Source organism: Uloborus diversus, chromosome 2 (genome assembly GCF_026930045.1).
Source record: "Uloborus diversus isolate 005 chromosome 2, Udiv.v.3.1, whole genome shotgun sequence".
NCBI classification, from domain to species: domain Eukaryota; kingdom Metazoa; phylum Arthropoda; class Arachnida; order Araneae; family Uloboridae; genus Uloborus; species Uloborus diversus.
Genome location: NC_072732.1, coordinates 138805970 through 138826547, shown reverse-complemented (window position 1 = coordinate 138826547; position 20578 = coordinate 138805970). Strand labels below are relative to the sequence as shown.

The 20578-nt window shown below is 30.7% G+C and overlaps 1 protein-coding gene across 1 annotated transcript in view; it reads left to right on the top strand.

Annotated features, from left to right (window-relative positions):
• LOC129216046 (dystonin-like) overlaps window positions 1-20578 on the top strand; it is a 446756-nt gene that overhangs the window by 285147 nt on the left and 141031 nt on the right. Inside the window, exons 6-18 of the mRNA XM_054850190.1 lie at window positions 2319-2485; window positions 3907-4022; window positions 4834-4940; window positions 6505-6624; window positions 7178-7273; window positions 7398-7528; window positions 8396-8489; window positions 8590-8753; window positions 14999-15200; window positions 16088-16216; window positions 16314-16391; window positions 18158-18319; window positions 19210-19314. Of these exons, the coding sequence (XP_054706165.1) occupies window positions 2319-2485; window positions 3907-4022; window positions 4834-4940; window positions 6505-6624; window positions 7178-7273; window positions 7398-7528; window positions 8396-8489; window positions 8590-8753; window positions 14999-15200; window positions 16088-16216; window positions 16314-16391; window positions 18158-18319; window positions 19210-19314 (1671 nt within the window). The remainder of the gene's footprint in view (window positions 1-2318; window positions 2486-3906; window positions 4023-4833; window positions 4941-6504; window positions 6625-7177; window positions 7274-7397; window positions 7529-8395; window positions 8490-8589; window positions 8754-14998; window positions 15201-16087; window positions 16217-16313; window positions 16392-18157; window positions 18320-19209; window positions 19315-20578) is intronic.

Below are 20578 nucleotides of genomic sequence, written 5' to 3'. Positions count from 1 at the left end.
GAATATGGGAAAGAATCGAGCATAAATCACTTTCTTGAAGACCACAGCTCTTAATTTCACGAAGGGATTATAGGTGTGTCTTTTGCTGGTTGAGTATTGTTCTTTTCGAGCGAAGCAGATATCATCTGAAGTTCCCCCTCCCCCCTCTGTGCGCCATTGAAATTTTTAGGAGGGTTGTTTTGAAGGGTATTTTTTACTTTTTTTTGGGGGAAGGGGTTCTTTTTCAGGGTTTTATTAGCGTTGTTTGGGGAGGGGGCACCCCTGCCATCAGAATACATAGTTTGTCTGATCCGAGACTATCATCTGTGTCAATAATACTAATTGTCATATATTTTCCAAAACCTTAGTTTGTAAGATAAAGTTTACAAAATACAGGGTGTCCGAAAAATCCGTGACTCACTTTTAAAATTCATAGAAAATCAAGAACTTGTCGTACCAATTAGCGCCACAATACTTCACAGGCTCAAGAATTTTTTATGACATCGTAAAAAAGTTTTTAAAAAAAGTGTCTTAGTGTAAGTAATTGCTGTATTTTTACAGTAAGAAAAACATAATGTGAAATGTGAAATCATTTTATCAAACAGAAGGCAATGCCTGTCATTAGTAGAGTTCAGTGCGTGCACCGTGCGTTGCTAGAAGCACATCTAAAGGGCATTCAAGTTCATCCCATGTCCACAAACAATACACATATTAAACTCTGGTAATGAAACGTATTATTTTTCGAACTGTGACGACACAGCGATTTCTTATAATTACTTTCTTCTTTTTCCTTTTTTTTACGATGTCATAAAAAATTCTTGAACCCGTGAAGCAGGGGCGTTTGTGGTTTGAAATTTCCGACATTCCGAAAGTTTTCGGTTGCCGTTTCCGAAATCTTTGGTCTGGCAATATATATATATATATATCTATATATATATATATATATATATATATATATATATATATATATATATATATATATATATATATATAAACTAAAAAAAATGGGTTTTTTTCACTGATTTTTGTATGCATATTTGAAAAGTTTTTACGAAGGGGAGGGGGGGAGGATCGACCTTCCGAAAATTTTGCACTGTCTTCGGAAAATTTTACTTGAGTGCACTTGTACCCCTGCCCTGAAATATTATGACACAAACCTCATATTCATACGACAATTTGTTACTTTTCTATGATTTTTTAAAAATGTGTCTAGGACTTTTCGGACATCCTGCATAACATTCACACGCATTAAAATCGAATAATTTGTGTACATTAAACATAATGATATTGACTCTTTTTTTTTAAAAATGTTTTTCTTGTAATTGCTAAAAATAATGGATCTAAGACATTTAGGCATTGGAGGAGATTAATTTTTGTGCTAAAAAGTGCAATCATTTTGGTGAAGTGCTGTTTTTGCTTGCGAGATTTTTAAAGCATGGAGTTACTCATGTAACATTATTTTGAGGAAAAAGACAATTTAAGTAAAATGTTTTTGAAAGTTGATGCTGATTCAAAAGCAAAAAGTAAACGTTACGGATGAATGAATATCGTCTCGGGCATCATGCATGCGCATTTTTCTCAACAAACATCGAATTCCAAGTTTCGATTTAAATACCTGGCACATTCCTTCTGATTGATATCGAATCTATGTGTCAGGGAGGGGGGGGGGGGGCTATTTTTTCTACCATTTGATTTTCTTTATTTATTGTTCCTCCACTCTTACTAGTTTTAAGCTGCAGAAAGAAACTATTTAGGAATCGGATTTTTACGAACGAATTTTATTTTGGTTAGTGTTTACTAAAAGTTTTGCTAGAAATTTATCTGAATATGAAGGAACTTTAGAAATGCTTCAAAAATTCACTTACTCAGACTTAGAATAGTGAAACCTGATGCCTAGAGCCATGTAAGAAAGAATCTTAACAGCAGAATTTGTTCATTGTGGTTTCCATAGAATATGTGCTTTATTGATGATAAATGCTTTTTAAAGATAGTGAAAATGACTGTTGTTTTTATATGTTTAAAAAAAATTTAATGCAACTGTTGGGTTTTAACTTGGGATTTACGATTGCAACTTTTTCTATTCTAGTGCCATCCATGTGTTGTTATTTTATTTAACTAAAATGATGTTTAGTTTTACTTCAGTTATTTGATTAGTTGAAATGAATTCTTTTTTTTTTAGCCATATATTGTCAACAATTAATGAGGCGAACCACAATGAAGCGAATTTCTTTGCCTTGCAGTTTTAATTCATCACTTTACCAAAATACTCTTGTTTTCATAATTTGCGAATGTAATGCTGGTATTGGACTCGATCATTCACTATTTGTGTTCTCTTAAAGATATCAGACATCATCACCCATCAGACAGATGAGAGGATCACAGCAAAAGAGGCGCTCTTGCGTTGGGCACAGAGAACTACAGACAAATATCCAGGTGTCCGAGTTGGAGATTTCACCAACAGTTGGAGGGATGGTCTTGCCTTTAATGCCATTATTCACAGAAACAGGTAAAAGCCTCTAAATATTTATTTAGATCATGCTTATGCAGGGGTGCCCACCTGGGGGGGGGGGGTCATGTTGCACACTGCATCATTGAAATTTTTAGGGTGTTGAGGGGTATTTTTCTCATTTGGGGGTCTCTGTGATATTAAGGGGATGCTTTCTTCCCTTGTGGGGGGGGGAGGGGGGTGACACCCTTGTGCTAATGGGCGTATTTTAAGTTCAAAGTTGTCAGTTTTTTTGTTTTTTTTGTTGGAAAGTGTCCAGCATAGATCCTTTTGGACATGAAGCTGAAGGGGGGTGTGAGGAGCTTAAACTTTAAAATTATTATTTATTCCATTCAAATTATGGTTTATTTACTCATTTTAAAACATATTTATTTTCCGTTATATTACTGTGGAGCCTTGTTTACCAGTCTCCGTTTATCCAAATCTCTTGTTTAGTTGGATCAAATTTGTAGAGTTAAAAAGAAGTTTTATATTACACAAATAATAATTTCAAATTATGATAGCTGAATTAAAGGTGCATCAAACATTTACTTTTTGTTTTGATTAAATGTTCTCCTGCATAGGCTGTGCAATAAATGATCTAACAAATTAATCTAAACAAATATCTAATCTAACAAATATCTTGGTGTACTTGGAGCGTTAGACCTAAACCAATATAGCTAAACTATAAATTATAAAGTGCTTGATTGAATACTATAAATGATATAATAAAGTGTGTGAATTGTGTGAAACAATCTGATGTAATTTTGTTGCAAAGCATTGTTTTTAGCTATAGTAAAAGGTTCGTCTTCTTATTTAAGTATTTACTTTGCTTATTTTCCACACTACAGATTGTCCGGATTTTCGTTTATCCAGAATGCCTTTGGTCTCAGTTCGTCCGAATAAATGAGGTTTTACTTGTATTAAAAAATATTGACTTTTCATAAAAATGCTGCAACATTAAGGCAGTACAACTTCGATTATCCAACACTATTTTATTCAAAAGTCTTAACCAAAATATTTTTTTTCCCTCTGTGAAATTTCCATTTGTTTGTAAAATGCATTTCAAAATTTGAATTCAAGTAGATATTTATGCTACTATTGTAATATTCTTCTGTAATATAAATAATATATAAATATAATAAAAAAGGAAGAAAAAGAAATCACATGTTTATGAGTGTAAGTATGTTCTGTGATCATGATATTTTAGAATGCTGGATGAGCTCACCGATGATAGTATTGTATGTATTATAAAATAAATATTTGTTAATAAAATGAAGTAAAATAAAGTTGCTTAGAGATTTTGAAGTTATAGCAATACAGTTGCAACTTCTATGTAGACAATGTTTTATGCAAAAATGTCGCTTAACTGTTCTTGTGGCATGTAATGAAATTTATCTACTTTCATTCTTTAAAACTAACAAAGAATTTAAATTTTGTAGGCCAGATCTTATAGATTACAGATCATGCTTGAAACGAACTGCCAGAGACAATCTTGACAGTGCATTTACGATAGCAGAAAGAGAGCTTAATGTGACTAAACTTCTAGACCCTGAAGGTATTCTTCTCATGTTTTAAAATACGTCAAGTGAATTTGATTATTCTTGTGTAATATGCTGTTTATTATTTATATAATATTGCGAAGTGAAAGGTGGAATAAAAGAGAGAATGAGTGAAAAATGTGAATTATTTAATAAATAAGTTAATAAGTAAATGATAAAATTCAATACAGTAAAACCCCTCCTAACGGACACCCTGCAAGTGCGGACACCCCTCTTATACAGACATTTTTTAATTCCCTGATTCCAATGCGAATAACATTATTAAACCCCTGTCCAGGGGACACCCCTCTATGGTGAACAAAAAAATTTGTCCTGTTAGTGTCCGCATTAGAGGGGTTTTACTGTACATTAATACTTTTTTTTCATCTGAAAATCATTTTAACTTTTCTTTTTCTTTTCTTTCTTTTTTGTAGTAAATTGATTATTCATTGTTGCATTTTTCTCAATTTTTAAATGAACCATACTACCAATTGTTTTAAATAATTTGTTGTAGTTCACTTTACACACACATGAGTTTAAATTTTTATATTAAATTTGATGGGATAAATTGTTAGTTTATTTACAAAAAATTGAATTCTTTACAAATTCTGAATATTTACGATGGCATAAATCATATTTTTCATAACTGTAGAAATCTTTTTAATTTGAACTAACAGTTACTAAATGTTTTTAAACTGTTTTAATTGTTTTTTATTTTATTGATGTTTTAAATAAATAGTGCTAAGCAAATAGTATGTTTGTCATAAAGTGATTGATATTCATTCAATTTGTGTACGAATTCTAGAATCTTTTGTTAATATTTTTCAGATGTTGATACTCATGAACCTGATGAAAAATCTCTCATAACTTATATATCATCATTATATGATGTTTTCCCAAGACCTCCTTCTCAAAATATGTTTTCTGCTGATGATGTGAGTCGATAGTGTTGATTCCCTAATACATGTTTTGTTTATGTAATTGAAAACTGAATAGGCATTTTTATAGTTGTTTAAATGTATCTAAAATTAAAATTTCTTAATTTTATTTTCAGGAAAATTGTATCATGGATATTTTGTTATGTTACTTGATTACTAGGCTTTATTTGTAAATTTTGTTTTCGGAAGCATTTGTATGGTAAAAAAATTCTATAATCAATTTAAATAACATTTATTTATGTACTACCAAGAACCTTTGTGAATCAAATTAATTATATGGATTCTTGATGCAGAGTCAGATTTTCATCAGTTAAGTTTATTTGCAATCAAATAATTAAATATTGATACATCTTGGAAGATTTCAATATTGTGTTGTGTTTTCAAATAGTAATGAATGAAAATAATGAAAAATGCATAAGATTAAAAATAAAAACGTTACCAATGTAATACAGCATTTTAAAAAACTTTTCTAGCTTTCCTTTTTTTTTTTGTAGACCTTACTATTAGTTAGGCTTGCCAGATTTCTGAAATGTTCAACCGGGAACTTCCTCCCCCCCCCCCGTGTCGCTGGTATTCAAAAGGGTGCACACCCTGACCCTTGGCTAGTTTTTAGAGTGTTTTTTAGAGGTTAATTCATTCTCAACGCTATGAATTAATAGTTATTGGTATAGTTATGGTATAATTATAATTAACAAAAACCAGGCAAATAAATTTGAACATTTTATTTTTTACACGTTAATATTCATAAGTTACATTAGTTAGAAGAACACTTTGAATGAGGAATAAAAATTTGAATAATATTTACACTGACTAGAACTTTTTCGGTTTATTTTGTAGTAAAGTTCTTTATAAAAGTTTAGTACTAGTTTTGCATGTTTAATGTTACAAAGGATAAAGTAATTACCTTAAGCAGTCCTTCACCATTCATTATTTGAAAGCTTTTTTGGTCATCTTTTGTCAGATTCATCTTTTTTCGGGACGGGAAGTAAACCGACCGGGACACCGGTATTTTGTCTGAAAACCGGGCATCTGGCAAGCCTGCTTTTCGTATTATTTTAAAAGAGCTAACTAGTTTCTATGTTTTACTAGTTTTTAAGGAATCAATTAAACATTTATATAGCCCAGGTTTTAAGAACTGAATATAGTGACATCTATCTTTGGAAATCTTTAGAAACTAGTGTATATTTTTTTATTTTTTGAAGTAAACTTCATTTTTTTTGTGTTACAAATTTCGTATCCGTTTTAAAAGCAAATTTTTTAATATCTAACTTTTAACATTTTTGCTTTATTTTTTCAATTTAACTTTTCGTTGTTTACCCTTTTTATTTGTTTTTTTTAAAAAAGGAAAGCAATTCTTACAGGTAAAGCTTCAGCACCTGTCAATGAACTGTGTATCCTCTTTTGTCTTTTTTCTTCTTATTTTCAAGCTTAAAAAATATTCATAGCAAAAATCTTCATAATTATTTTACTTAGGAATTTTTTGGTAGTTCACATGGTAACTGGTTTGATGCAAATTAAAAATGTTTTTGTTCTTAACCCGATCTTATTTTCTGTAATTTAGGATAAAACTCGAAGAGTGGAAGAGTACAGAGATTTATCAAGTTCCTTATATTTGTGGATGAGAGAAGTTCTGCCAATGTTACAGGACAGAAATTTTCCCAATACATTAGTTGAAATGAAGGTTGGTTTTTATTTTCTAAAAGTTAGTCTTTGTCATTTATTATTATTTTTTTAAATATACTTCTATCAATTTCATATAAAAGAGATAATCAAAATTGAAATTAAGGATAGTGTTATATACAGCAATCTGATTTTTTGGTTTGTTTAATCCTTGCATAAAAGAAATGTTCCCTAAAGCATCATATTGATTGTTGGATTTATTAATTTCTTAAAGACTTTCAAATCTCTCCCCTCTGAACAAAAAAAGTTTGCTGTTTGTTTACAAAAATAATCTTAAAACATTTCATTTCTTGCATTATTTTTTTGTACGCAAATTTGATTGTGCAGTGTGTAAGAACACTCTTCTGTCTATGTCTCCCCTTTTTGTAATATGTTGCTATTTATTATTATTTATTTTTAAAATAATACTTTTTTAACTAAAATTCAAAATATTATATTAGCATGTCCGAAATTGATATTTTTATTTTGCAAAACTTGTTAGAAGCACTAAAAATATTACATATAATTTTAAAAATTAATGTTTAATAAAAGTTAATAATTTTTTTGTTTGGTAGTCTCTTTTGGCTGATTGTACCAGATTCAGAGTTGAAGATGTACCTCCAAGGTTACATGAAAAGCAAAGACTATCCCATCTATACAGAGAAGTTCACGTATGTTTTCGAATTTTGTTGCCTACAAAAATTACATAAATGGAAACTTCTGAATTATTTTTGTTCTAATAAATAAAGTTAAAAAAAAAAAAATGATTTTTGATCTAAAATTTTCATTTTCCAGAAAATAATCAGGGAATCTGGCTCTGTGGATATCAATGAAGAATTAAGAATAGAAAACATTGATAGAATTTGGAACAAAGTTATTAGTGCTCATCAGGAACGTGACCAAGCAATTCATGATGAAATTGCGAGGTTAGTTTTCAATTCGTATTGAACATAAATAAGACTTATTTAACAAAATGAGTAGAAATTAACCATTTTTTTTTTGACTGTTGTAAACTACTTCATATTTTATTTTGCTTCGACTTATAAAAATTCAATACCATATGTATGCATATAGTAAATCAGTGGTGCCCAACCTTTTACAGCCCGTGGGCCCCATCGAGCCCGTTGACCAGGTAATTCATTTGTTTGCGTTTCTATATATTATTGAATAAATTCATGTAAAATACCATTGCTATTCAAATTCCTTTCTTCTGCGTATGTTGTTTAGATATAAAAGTTGGATTTCTAAAATTTCCTTAGACCTCATTCAGTATTTTCTAAACTTTTCCTTACATTACCATTCTATACTCAATTATGAAATCCAATACAGTGAAACCTGTGTAAGTTGACTACTCGCGGTGCACTACTTTAGTGGTCAACTTAAGCAGGTGGTCAACTTACAGAGGTTGATTTCTATGATAAGGACTAATTCAGGGCCTGAAAAAAGCAGTCAACTTAGGCAGGTGGTCAACTTACAAATGTGGTCAACTTCACAGGTTTTACTGTATCATTTTTGAAGGGATATCATGTCATTCATAAAATTATAAAACTACGAAAGGTTTTGCAACAGCTTTTTATTTTGCAATGCTCTGTTTCTGTAATAAAACAGTTTCTGATTTGTTTTTCACAATCCAACTCTATGATGTAACTTGATTCTCCTATCAATTTTATATATTCAAGAGATATCTTGGTAAGAAACGGTAAAATAAAGTAGCTTTTCTTTTTTTCATTTTTGGAAAATTTAGGATGCAAATAATTTGATGAAATTTACTAGTATTTTCGAATTATTTTCAGGTTAGAAAAGCTTCAAAGACTAGCTGAAAAAGTTCACAGGGAAACTAAACAATGTGATGGAAGAATGGATGATATTGAAAGACACATTGCTGAAGTAAGTATAGGCTTATTAAAGTGAATTTAATTTCGTGTATGAAACATTTGAGCGAGTCATTTTAGTGTTTCTTCTCCTGAAAATATGTTTGTTTATTTAGGAGGAAAAGAGAGTTCAACGCCTTCACCCATCTGATGCCAAACATAACTGTGATCAAATTGAAAATGAGTTGAAACATGTGGAAGACAGCTTAAAATCAATGTCAAGAGATGTACAGACTCTGAGAGATGGCCGATATCATCAAGCTTTAGAGCTGCAGAAAAGGTAGTGAATTTTAGACTTAACCTTAGAACATAAGGTGGCTAGTGCTCAGGGGCAGAATGGGTCTTACAAGAGGGCACCAACCTTGACCTCCAAAGAGCGCAAAACAAAAAAAAAAAAAAAAAAAAAAAAGTGCATAAAATAAAAAAAATTGGGGAAAAAAAGGATGGTATGCACGTTTAGAAGTTTAAAGAAAAGAAAAAAAAACGAAGTAAAGTCGCACAGGTTTGTGAGTACAAAAATAATAATAAATAAAGAAGTTGTACCAAAAAGTTAAAAAATAAGATAAATTAAAAATTAAAAAAAAATAAAGGAATTTGCACCAAAAAATAAATAAATAAAATAAATTAAATATAAATAAATAAAGAAATAAAAGGTGTTCAGACTTAAGAGCGCATCGGGCCAGTGAGCCAGTCGGCCCTGCTAGTGCACCAAAAAAGTGGGTGTCAAAACAGGTGTTTAGGGGCAGGTTAAGTAAGCGGCAAAAAATGTTTTATTTTTTGTACAGTTAAGTTTAACATTATTAATGATTAAATGTCCTCCAAAAAATTTGAGACACAACCTCAAAAAGTGGAACAGATGGCCGCAGTTGACTCCTTTCTTTCAATTCAAAGCTCTAATTTACTTTTTATGAAATTACAAGAAGAAAAAAAATGCACATTTATGTCAATTCTTCTTGAAACGTGTGAATTGATCAACTTTATCAGTTTCTGATCAATCTTTAACTCCTAAGTAAGAAAAAGTGGAGAGGCAAAACTCCTTTACTTTTGAAAGTGAAAAGGCAGTTGTCTCTCTTGCCTTCCTGTACAAGCTGCTTATGCCTTAGAATGTGTCTGTCGAATTGTTTAAAGATATGATGTGTATATTTTTAATTGAAAATTGTAATGTTTAAGATTAAATTAGATTGTGATTTGAAAAATAATTAGTAAGTTCTTAATTGCATTTCATAAGCTTGGATTTGTATTAATGGACTTTATGTGCACTCTCTCTTGTTTTAGCCAATCACAGTTTGTTTCATTTATTTTATACACTTTTTGGCTCAATCAAAATGAAAATCATAGTTTTTTTTCCAAATGCTAGTGAAATGGATTTTCAAAGTGTTTGATATTTTTAAAATATAATGTTGTAATGTATGTTGTTTTTAAAATTATATTTATATGTTATACAGTAAAACCTCACTACAACGCCATCCGATACAATGGTAATCCCTCTACTACAATAATATTTCGTGGTCCAGGTGAACTCACATAGGAATTAATGTAATCCTCCTCTCAATATTGCAATATTCTCTACAGCAATAAACCCCCTGTAAAATGATATTTTTTTTAATTTTTAACCCCTCTTTATTACGATAATTTGGTTTTCAAATAATGAAAAACATCCTATTTTATCAACTTTTGCCCTTTTTTTCCCATTTTTCCAGACAAGAGAAAACTTACTGCTTATTGCGTACTTATTCCTTTTCACCACTGTAAGAATTATTAAAAATGTTTCATACCCATTTTTGAACTTCAAGTTCTAGTAAGAACAGTAAATAAATCATATTAACAAAATGCTCAAGGAATCCAACAGAATGGTGATAAGAAACAGGGTTGTAGTACAACAAATTAAAAATTCCTTTTTTAAATCTATAATAATTGAACTCTTTCCTAGGACAGGAGAATGACATGAAAACTGGGGACAAACTTTGAAATGACGTACCTTGATTATTTAAATAATTAAATTTAGTTCAAGGATGTTCTTTTATACCTTTAATTATGCTTAATTTAGGACTACAAATTAGATTTGTGGAATGTTGATATAACATTTTAAAATAACTAAAGTATATTTGAGAAACGAATGGAGACACGCCAAAAGAGTGACTTTCTGGTTTTTCAAAAATTTTTGTTGGAAAAATAAATCAGTTATTGTTTTAATAGGAATGGAATAACACCGAAAAAGTTATTTCTAACTATTAAAAAAAAAGAAAAATAAAAAAAAATCTAGGCCAAACAATCCTTTGTGTTAGGCTTCTAGGACATAATACTGTTAGGATTTTGGAGAATCACCCAAATACATTTAAACGTAGGTAGTGCAGATACTATAATATTTAAATGAAAAAACCCTATTGTGTTCCCAAAATATATAGGCCCTCGATATAACAATATATCCCTCTACAACAATATATTTCTTTGGTCCCCAAAATATCATTGTAGCAATATTTTACTGTATTACTACCATAATGTATATAAAGGATCAAAATCCGAGTGGTGCAACAGGGTTGATGCAAACATTCTTAGATTCCCTTCTTGAAAGTTGTGTGGTAATTAAAGCCCATTCATTACGGATGCATGAGGCAGCATTTATTAAAATTTTAAACATAGTGGAATAAAAGTAAGCAATTGTTTAAAAATTGAGTAAAGTTGTGAATAATAAAGCAAGCAGGGCTCATTGTCCTCCTATATCTCCTATATGTCCTATATTTTCACAATTTGTCAGATATTCTCCTATATTTCTTTTATTTTCTCATTAACTTATTATTTTTTTCGTTGGATGTTGTTAAGTGCTACCCAAAAATGCAAAATTCTTTGATCCATTTTTACTTCTTTCTCCCCTGCACTGTGCACTCTTACATCTTTAATTTTAGCACATGTATTAAACTTCTGTTTGATTCATTTTATAAAATAAACGAAATATAGATGGTTTTACTTGCAACTTTTAACTTGTTTTCCATTAATTTTTTTTTCTTTTACTGAGTTTACTTTGTAATTTTAATAGTATAACATGTTAACTTTAAGTGTACTGCTGTAAAGATTTTGAAAGCTTCTAATTTCGTCACACATAATCTTATATGTAGTTCAAATGACCGGTTGTTGCTTAAACGATTGTTTTTGAAAATGCCGTGTACAGATTTTGGTATCAATTCAACTTTGAGTAATTCAGTGTTTAAAGCTTATAGCCCGCTGAAAAATATAACTATCTCGATGAAAAAAGTGTCATTTTATAGGATTTTATCTGCTTTTACAAATATGTACTTATTTTGTGTGTAGATTTTTCAAGAATTTCAGAAATCTGTCTTCATCTCAGAAATGTTTTTTTGGCTCATTTTTTTCTATCTACTCGGTTACAGTTACAAATTGGAAAGGATAATGGATAATTCTATGATCCACTTGGGCTCTTCTAACACCCGGGAGCGAAACTTTTCATTGTTAGTGTTAGCATTGAACCAATGAGGTACCAATACCAAGGACTATGGGTAGATTTATGATATTGAAAAAAGAATGTCCAAATTAATTATTACCTAGTTTTAGCAATCAGAGATGCATGTTTCGAAATATGTAAGTTAAAATTTGAATATTTTTAATTGCTTTTTCATACTGTTTTGTGATAAAATTCTTTAAATAATCAGAGAATGGATATTTTGAGTGTTCGGTATACTTCTAATGATGTCACATTTGACCAAAAATTGAATTAAGTTTTCTGTAATTGTATGTAGAATTCTACGTTGAAAAAAAAAAAGAAAAAAGAACATTCACACACAATTTTGCTGAATTGAAACAAAATTGTCTTAAACAGACATGATTCATATAAGTTACCGTGGGTACAAAAATTCATTTGCTCTTACATCTGTGACTCTTCACATTGCTATGACTTCATGCATGATAAAATTGTATGGATACTGGTGATCTGTTTTTGTACAGTGCTCCAAACATACTAGATACTATACTTTTTTGAAATTCCTTTATATTGGGTGAGTGCAAAAGTTCGTGCGGAGTTTGTGAAAGAAAGTCATACATTGATTAGGCAAGCAAAACTCTTTATTCAATCAATGATATATTCTCCATCGTTGTCTATAATCTTCTTCCAACGTTCTGGCAGCATTAGGATGGCCCGATCATAAAAACTGCGTGGTTTAGATTCAAAGAACAAAGACACGACGTTTTGTAAGGCATTCAAAGAGTCAAGTTTTTTTTTCCATTTAAATGATTTTGCAATGACCGGAATAAGTGATAATCCAATGGTGCGATATCAGGAGAATACGGTGGATGAGTTAGGACATCCCATTTCAGGCTGTTCAGTTTGCGTAGCGTCTGTCTTGAAACCTGTGGTCTAGCGTTATCTTGATGAAAGACTACGCCTTTGCGATTTGACAAACTCGGGACGTTTCTGTTTGATTTCTTGGTTCAGATTAGTTAATTGACGACAGTACTTGTCTGAATCAATCGTTTGGCCGGCGGGGAGAAACTCAAAATAAATTATACCCTTGCAATCCCACCAAACACAGAGCATCACCTTCTTCGGGTGCAAACTGGCCTTTGCCATTGCGTCACCATGTTCACCTGCCTGTTTCCATGTTCGTTTGCGCTGAACGTTGTTGTACAGGACCCATTTTTCATCGCCCGTCACTAATCGATCCAAAAACGGCTCGTTTTTGAGCCGCCCGAGTAAAGATATGGCAGCAGAAATTCGCTGGATTTTGTTCTCTCGGTCAACAAATGGGGCACCCATATATCGAGCTTTAAATCAAATCCCATTTTTTTTAAACGCCGAAAAGCAGTTGATCGGTCAACGTTAAGTGCTGTAGCAACTTCCTCTGTTGAAATTCGCGGAGTATTCTGAACTAAAGAACGCAAAACGTCGTCATCAATGTCGGAAGGTCGACCTGAGCGTGGCTCGTCTTCCAGCTTAAAATCTCCGCAACGAAATTTTGCGAACCATTTTTCCACAGTTCGTTTAGCTGGTGCTTGATCTTGATAAACGTCTTGAATGTTTTTTACGGCTGCTGCAACGTTTATTCCCTTCCGAAACTTGTAAAGCATAACATGCCGTAAATGCACTTTATCAACACTCATTTTAAAAGTAATCTTTCTCGAAGCAGTTTGTATCTGCACAAATTATTTTGGTTGGAATGAAAGCTGCACATGTCACCTTTCCAACGATCTGACTTACGTAGATAGTGGTATTAATGACAACACGTTACGCCCGTTCTAACGCCATCTATTGCAACTCCGCACGAACTTATGCACTCACCCAATATTTTTCTACCAAACTCCTAAATTTTTCCTTTTAAACTCCTATTTATTTTGCTATCAAACTCCTATATTTTTTCCTTTTAAACTCCAATATACAGTGGTGTTCCCATGAGGTATACTCCATATACTCTTAAACATTTTTTAGACACATAGCATATACTCTCAAGCTTCATAAATTTTCATATTACGACATACTATGTATATGATCACATACACAAGTTGTGCGTGATGGATTACTGGGAGTATACCCTCATGAAAATTGAAGGGAATATTACTGCCTATATACAGTCGAACCTCCATATATCGAACTTCCACATATCGAAATTTTCTATATATCGAAACCCCAGCAAATTTCTATGTTCATTACATAGAAAAATTGTTTCTATATATCGAAAAAATCTCTATATATCGAAAAATTTTTCGAGACATTCGTAGATTTTGTTTTCCATTTTAGACTGTTTGTCTCATGAAAACTGAAGGTTACGGGAAAAAATTATGTTCACTAAAGGTTGCTACGGAACTCATAAGAAAACTGGGGTTGAAGTGTGTGTAATTAAGTCGTTGTTCCGTTATGAAGTTCTTAAATTTCCTCAAGTTTATTTCAAATCTTAGCTGTAACCAGTAACACTAAAATCATTTTCAAATTATCCCTTTTGTTTGTTGATTATCATTTCTAGTTTTCTTAGCTTCAGTAAAAATCATTCAAGTTAAGTAGATTGATTTTTTAATTTTCTTTCGATAACATTGTTAAAACGAAAATCCCCTAATGTTGCGATCAAGTTAAATTGCCGAAGAATATGAAGGTGTATGGTTGGCGTAAAAATGTAATTTCTGTTAATTTTTTAATCATCAACTTTCATTTAATTCCATACTCGTATAAATTATAAATTGGGTTTCATGCACGAAAATTAGCTTTTATTTTAATGTTTTAGGATATTTTAAGATAAAATAAGATCGTTTCTATGTATCGAAATTTCTATATATCGAATTTTTTTCCGGCAATTTGCTACTTCGATGTATGTAGGTCCGACTGTATTTTTTTCCGCTTGCTATGAGCCCTGAGCAGGCTATGAAAGCAGAAATTTTATGTATCAAGCTTGAAGGTTGCTCTTGCAACCTTTTAAAAATTCAAATTTAGTCCCCAATATATGTGTATATGGTTATATGTATTGCATATATGTATGTAATTTGCCTTATTAAATTATTAGTTTTTCATTCTTGTATAATTGCTTCTAGAGTTCAGCAACTCCACGAGAGATTTTTAAACATACGCCTGAATTTCCAGACCCGTTTGCTGCATGTGCTCAATGCCCGTTCTTTAAAAGCTGAAGAAAAGAAAGTTACGAAGCCCCGACCACTGTCTTTAGAGAAACTCATTGAAACAAATAAAGCTTTCAAGTTCCTTCAAGAATGTGTAGAATGGGTACATAATAAGCAGGTAATTTAATGCAAAATATGTTAACTCTATGCATTTAAATTTATTTCCATTATATGTTTCATCATAAATGTATTTATTAATCAATTCCTAACTATAGAATTCTTGATTTTCTATGTGCGATATAATATCTTCAGCACATTTACCTAAATTATTTTCTGTGTTAAGTACATCATTTAGGTAAGGACAAATAACTGCCCAGTTGTTGATTAATATCTTTGTTTTTAGTGTACAAAAGTTAGTATTGTAATATCTATATTTAAGTTACTTCAGTGCTGTCATTTTCAATTTTTTCATGAATATATAATGGTCTTGAAGGTATTCAAAAATGCACATAATAATTACAAATACAAATGTGCCGACCAGCAACAGGCTCTGGGCCCAACTAGGCTGGTCCTAGTTCCTAAATGTTTAGTTAAAAGAAACATAAATGTTTTGTATAGTTCTGTGTTAGACAACGGCCTCACACAAAATGCATTGCGACTGAGCCATTATGTATCACAATATATAGCATCAACTTCGTGTTGAAAAAAATTATCTTCAAAGAAATAATGATTTGTACTTGTGGCAAGCATGACCATAGTCTCACCCACAACACATGAAAATTATTTTTTTTAAATACGAAAACTTTTTTGAGAAATTTTGTACCTTATATTATAATATTCCTTTTATTCAAATATATAAAAATTAAAAGTTAAACTTTAAAATCCTGGAAATCAAGTGCAAATATATGCATAAAAATGTCACACCCATGCAAATAGATTGTGCAATATGTTAAAAAAATGTTGCTTGTACTTTTGTACTTTATTTCACTTTGTTTTTTAACCTTTCCAAATGAAATTAACTTCATACTTCAATTGTTCTTTTTTTTTTCTCTCTTTTGTACATAGAAATACCTTGAAGAAGCAGATTATGGGACTGATTTGCCTAGTGTCCAGTCACTCTTGGAACAGCATCATACTGAACATAGGATAATTGATCAGTTTCAGAAAAATGTTGATCAGTGCTCATCACAGAAAGTAAATATTATTTTTTAAGATATGTGTGTGTATCTATGCATATCTTTCATTCATTTTTTTAAATGAAAAGTATTAATTTTAACCCTTTTTTTCTTAGTCTCAATTTAGAGGAGAAGAACTAGAACTTTATTGTAAATTGTTATCCAAGCTGGAGAAAGGCTATTCTGAAGTTTTGGTAAGAGTTCAGTATTTTCTAACTTATTATTTTTCTAAATCAATTCATTTCTCTTGAATCAACACACTTCGCTCAAGTAATTAATCAGTAAATAAAAATGTATGTGAAAATTTTGAGCCACATTTAATTTTTTGCCTCTCTACCTTGCTCTTAACGTTTCTTAGCTCTTGAATTCTTTCGAAAATCATCAGCTTATGCTTAAGGTGTTCAAAAGTATTTCATCAGTGTAAATTTCTAAACATGTGTTCGATATACTGCGTCGCAAAAAATTGTTTTCCATGTGTATTATTTCAATCCTTTTGCATTTTGTAAATATTTTGATATTTTTGACAATTGGAAGTTATTTTCACACATTGCTACCTGTGATAAGCTTATTTTATGCTTGATTTCAATATATAATAAGGGAATTTGTTTTTGGAACCATGGCAACATTGAATTTGCTTGGACTTTGCGGAAAATTGCTTGTTCTGTTTAAAATTTCAGTCTTTTTTCATCCTGTAAATATTTTAATATTTTTGGCAATCGGATGTTATTTTCACATGTGCTACCTTAGTTCTGCATATTTGATGTTTCATTTTAGTGAATTATAAATGAATTTCTTCTGGAGAAACATACAAACATTACATTGAATGTGCTTTGCGAAAATTTGCATCCTGTAATAGAGATTTCAATACTTTTGCATCTTCCAAATATTTTTTGACAATTGGAAGTTGTTTTCACATGTGCAACCTCATAGTAGCTTGTTTTATTATTTTTTATTTAAAAAACTAAAAAAATGATTACTTTAATTTTTGTAATCTATATATTTTTTCAAGCTTGATTTTAATCATTATTAACTTATTGATTATTACTGATTTTTTTAAATGTTAAATTTAAACAAATTAGCACATAATAGTTTAACTTAAGGTTTGTATTTGAAATTTAATGTTTTGTAAAGTTGTTTATATGTACACCATTTTCTTGCTCTGTGCTAAAATAATTTAGGTATTTTACGGGGATGATTGTGTTCCAGTTACACATTGAAATAAAGTATTGTTCATTATTAAACTACTGTATAATTACACCAAACTAAGAAATAGTAATTATTAAATGCATTAAAAATAAATCAGCTTGATTTTAAGTTAACCTACAGTTTAGATTAACTCTGTGCCACTTCAGAAATGGAACTTAAAATGAATTAGTTTAACAAAAGTAGTGCAACTTAAATGCCAAAATAAATAAGTAAATAAATAAATTCATTAAAATTAAATAAACAAAAGCAAAATAAAATTTCTAAATGATAAAAAAAATCCCCTTGAACGCTTCACAACATCATGATACTTCTATGAATTATGATATTACATAGAATATTACAATGTAGGCAGAGCACTTTTAGCTAAAATTAATATGCTAAAACTCTTGAAGTGGTCAAAAGTTACCCTGAATGACAGTAGGTAATTTAGTTATGAACAGGGAATGAGTTTGTCCTAAAGAGCTTCAGATTTAAAAATTGCTTAGGTCTTTGATAGCGAAATTATTTAAAATTTCTTAACTTATATTTTAACAAGTATACTTCTGAGTTATCTGCTCTCTGACTGAAGTTGAAATTGTTGCTTTATCTCTAGGAAATGTAATGAAAATACATGCATCAAACATGTTTAAATGCTCAATTAACATAATTTTTTTTAAATTTGATCTTGACTTTTTAATATGAAATTATTAGCTGTCAATTGAAAGAGGAGTTCAAATTTAACTGCTGTTACTAAATTTGAAAATTTTTTTTCTAGGTAATGTCTAACAAGAGAATGAATGACTTAGATACTCTTCTAGATTTCATTCAGTCTGCAACAAATGAATTAATTTGGATGAATGAAAAAGAAGATATTGAAGTTTCAAGAGATTGGAGCTCAAAAACACTGAACATTCCAGAAGTTGAAGAGTATCAAAGGGTACATAGCCAATTATTATTATTATTTTATGTATATATATATATATATATATATATATATATATATATATATATATATATATATATATATATATATATATATATATATAAACCTTCAATAAGCACTCTATTGGAAAAAGAAAAAAAATTTTTTATTGCTTGTTTATCACAATGTTACAGCAAGGTCAGAAATCTCAAGGTAAAAGAAATGTATTAGGATTATTATGCAATGTAGGAATTTCATCAGTTCATTGCTCACGCCAAATTCTCTTCATTGTTTCCTGATTTGCAGCAGGGGATTGTTTAAATTTCCTATATTATTAAAATTCCACATTATTGGCAATATTATATTGCCTGTCTAATCCCAGACTGGCCTGAAATTATGTTTTGGTCTCTTAGGTACATAGATATCTACTGTTTAACCCTTAAGTGTTACAGCTTGCACCCATAATACCAGATATAGACGTGGAAAATCTCAAACATCAAGACTGAAAATTTAAAGTCTATAAAATAATTGCATTGAATATAAGAAAAGATAATTTAATAAAACAATACTGTACACTATTACAAAAAGTATAACAAATCAATTAGGTACAGTATAACCAGTTACAAGTGTCACATTTAAGTTTCTTCATTTTCATTCACTTTTTCCCCTTTTCAACTTATATCCTGCCATCTGTTGTAAAACATGAGAATAATAAAATATAATTCTGTGTCATATTGTACTCAAGAAAAAACAACCTAATTACGGCTTCATTATTAGCTGAATAGACTTTTTGACAATATTAATGGTACAGCAAACTTGAATACAGCTTAAGTATTCTTCTGTCTTTATTTTGTTGAAACTGAAACTAAACAAATTTTTTTTTACACAACATATGCTACTTTTAGGTCTTAACAAATGAATTAGAGAGACGAGAAGTGCAATTTAATTCCGTCCAAGATAGAGGAGAAAGTCTAGTTTTGCAAAAGCATCCTGCAGCTAAATGTATTGAAGTAAGTATACTTAATGTGTGTATATTTTCAAAAGTATGTCTCCTGTGTTTATACCTAATTCATTAATGTAGAATTTGTTTAATAGTTTTTGCAATATTTAGTGAATTTTTGCTATGATGTAAGTATTATATATTGTATCAGTGTGCCAATGTTCAAGAAACTATATCAAAGAGTGTTATAATTTTTATGTAAACTGTATGTGTGTGCAACTCAAGGCCAACTGATTTCAATCACGTTTCCCTTAACAGGTGAAGTTTGTATCCAGATTTGGCAGTCTTTCTTATTACTTTCTTCTATATCTAATATATAGAAGAAAGTATTGGATTCGTGCAAATTTTCGAATTTCGAATTTTGACGGATTCGAACGTTTTGAGGTGTGCTGAGTCCATTTCGACCATTTTTGGAAAATGTCTGTCTGTCTGTGTGTGTGTGTGTATGTGTGTGTGTGTATGTATGTATGTGTGTGTGTATGTATGTGTGTCACGTCTGTGTGTGACCAGTTTTTTGTGGCCGCTCTACAACAAAAACTACCGCATGAAATCGAACGAAATTTAGTACACATATGTGCCCCTATGTGAACTTGTGCCCATTAGTTTTTGGCGCGAATTCCTCCAAGGGGGGTGGAGCAATGGGACGTTTTTCGAGTTACGCGTGCTTGCTATTCCTCAGGAAGTTACTGGCGGAATCAAACAAAATTTGGTCCATATGTTGGTATTAACAGGAACAGGTGCTGATTCAATTTTGGTGTCAATAACTCAAACGGGGGTTGAGCTGTAGAACGTTTTTTGCCGTCAATTGTGACTGCTGTATCTCAAGAAATAATGAACGGAATGAAAGAAAAATTTATCGGCAAGTAGCCCTTAGTGGGTATAAGAAATGATTTTATTTTTGTGTCAACAGCTAAAAGGGGGGTAGCGCAATCACCCGTTCTTTTTTTCCATTTTCAGTGCCCTATCTCAAGAAGTAATGCTACGTTCTGGTTGAAATTTGGAATATATGTGAATCCATATGTAAACAGGCTTTGGTTCTATTTTGAAGCCAATCGCTCCATGGGGGGCTGATTTTTTTTTTATTTGTGTGAATAAAAATAGCTTTTTAATTGCAACAATAAGAAAGATAAATCATAACAGACTGTCGTCTGCGTTCAGCTCGTGCTTTTAATTGCATGGAAATGATCCGAAATATTATCTCAATGATTTAAAATTTTTAACTGTTGCCATCTTGTGTCTGTTAACAGATAAATGTTTGTAATTATTTTAAGCAA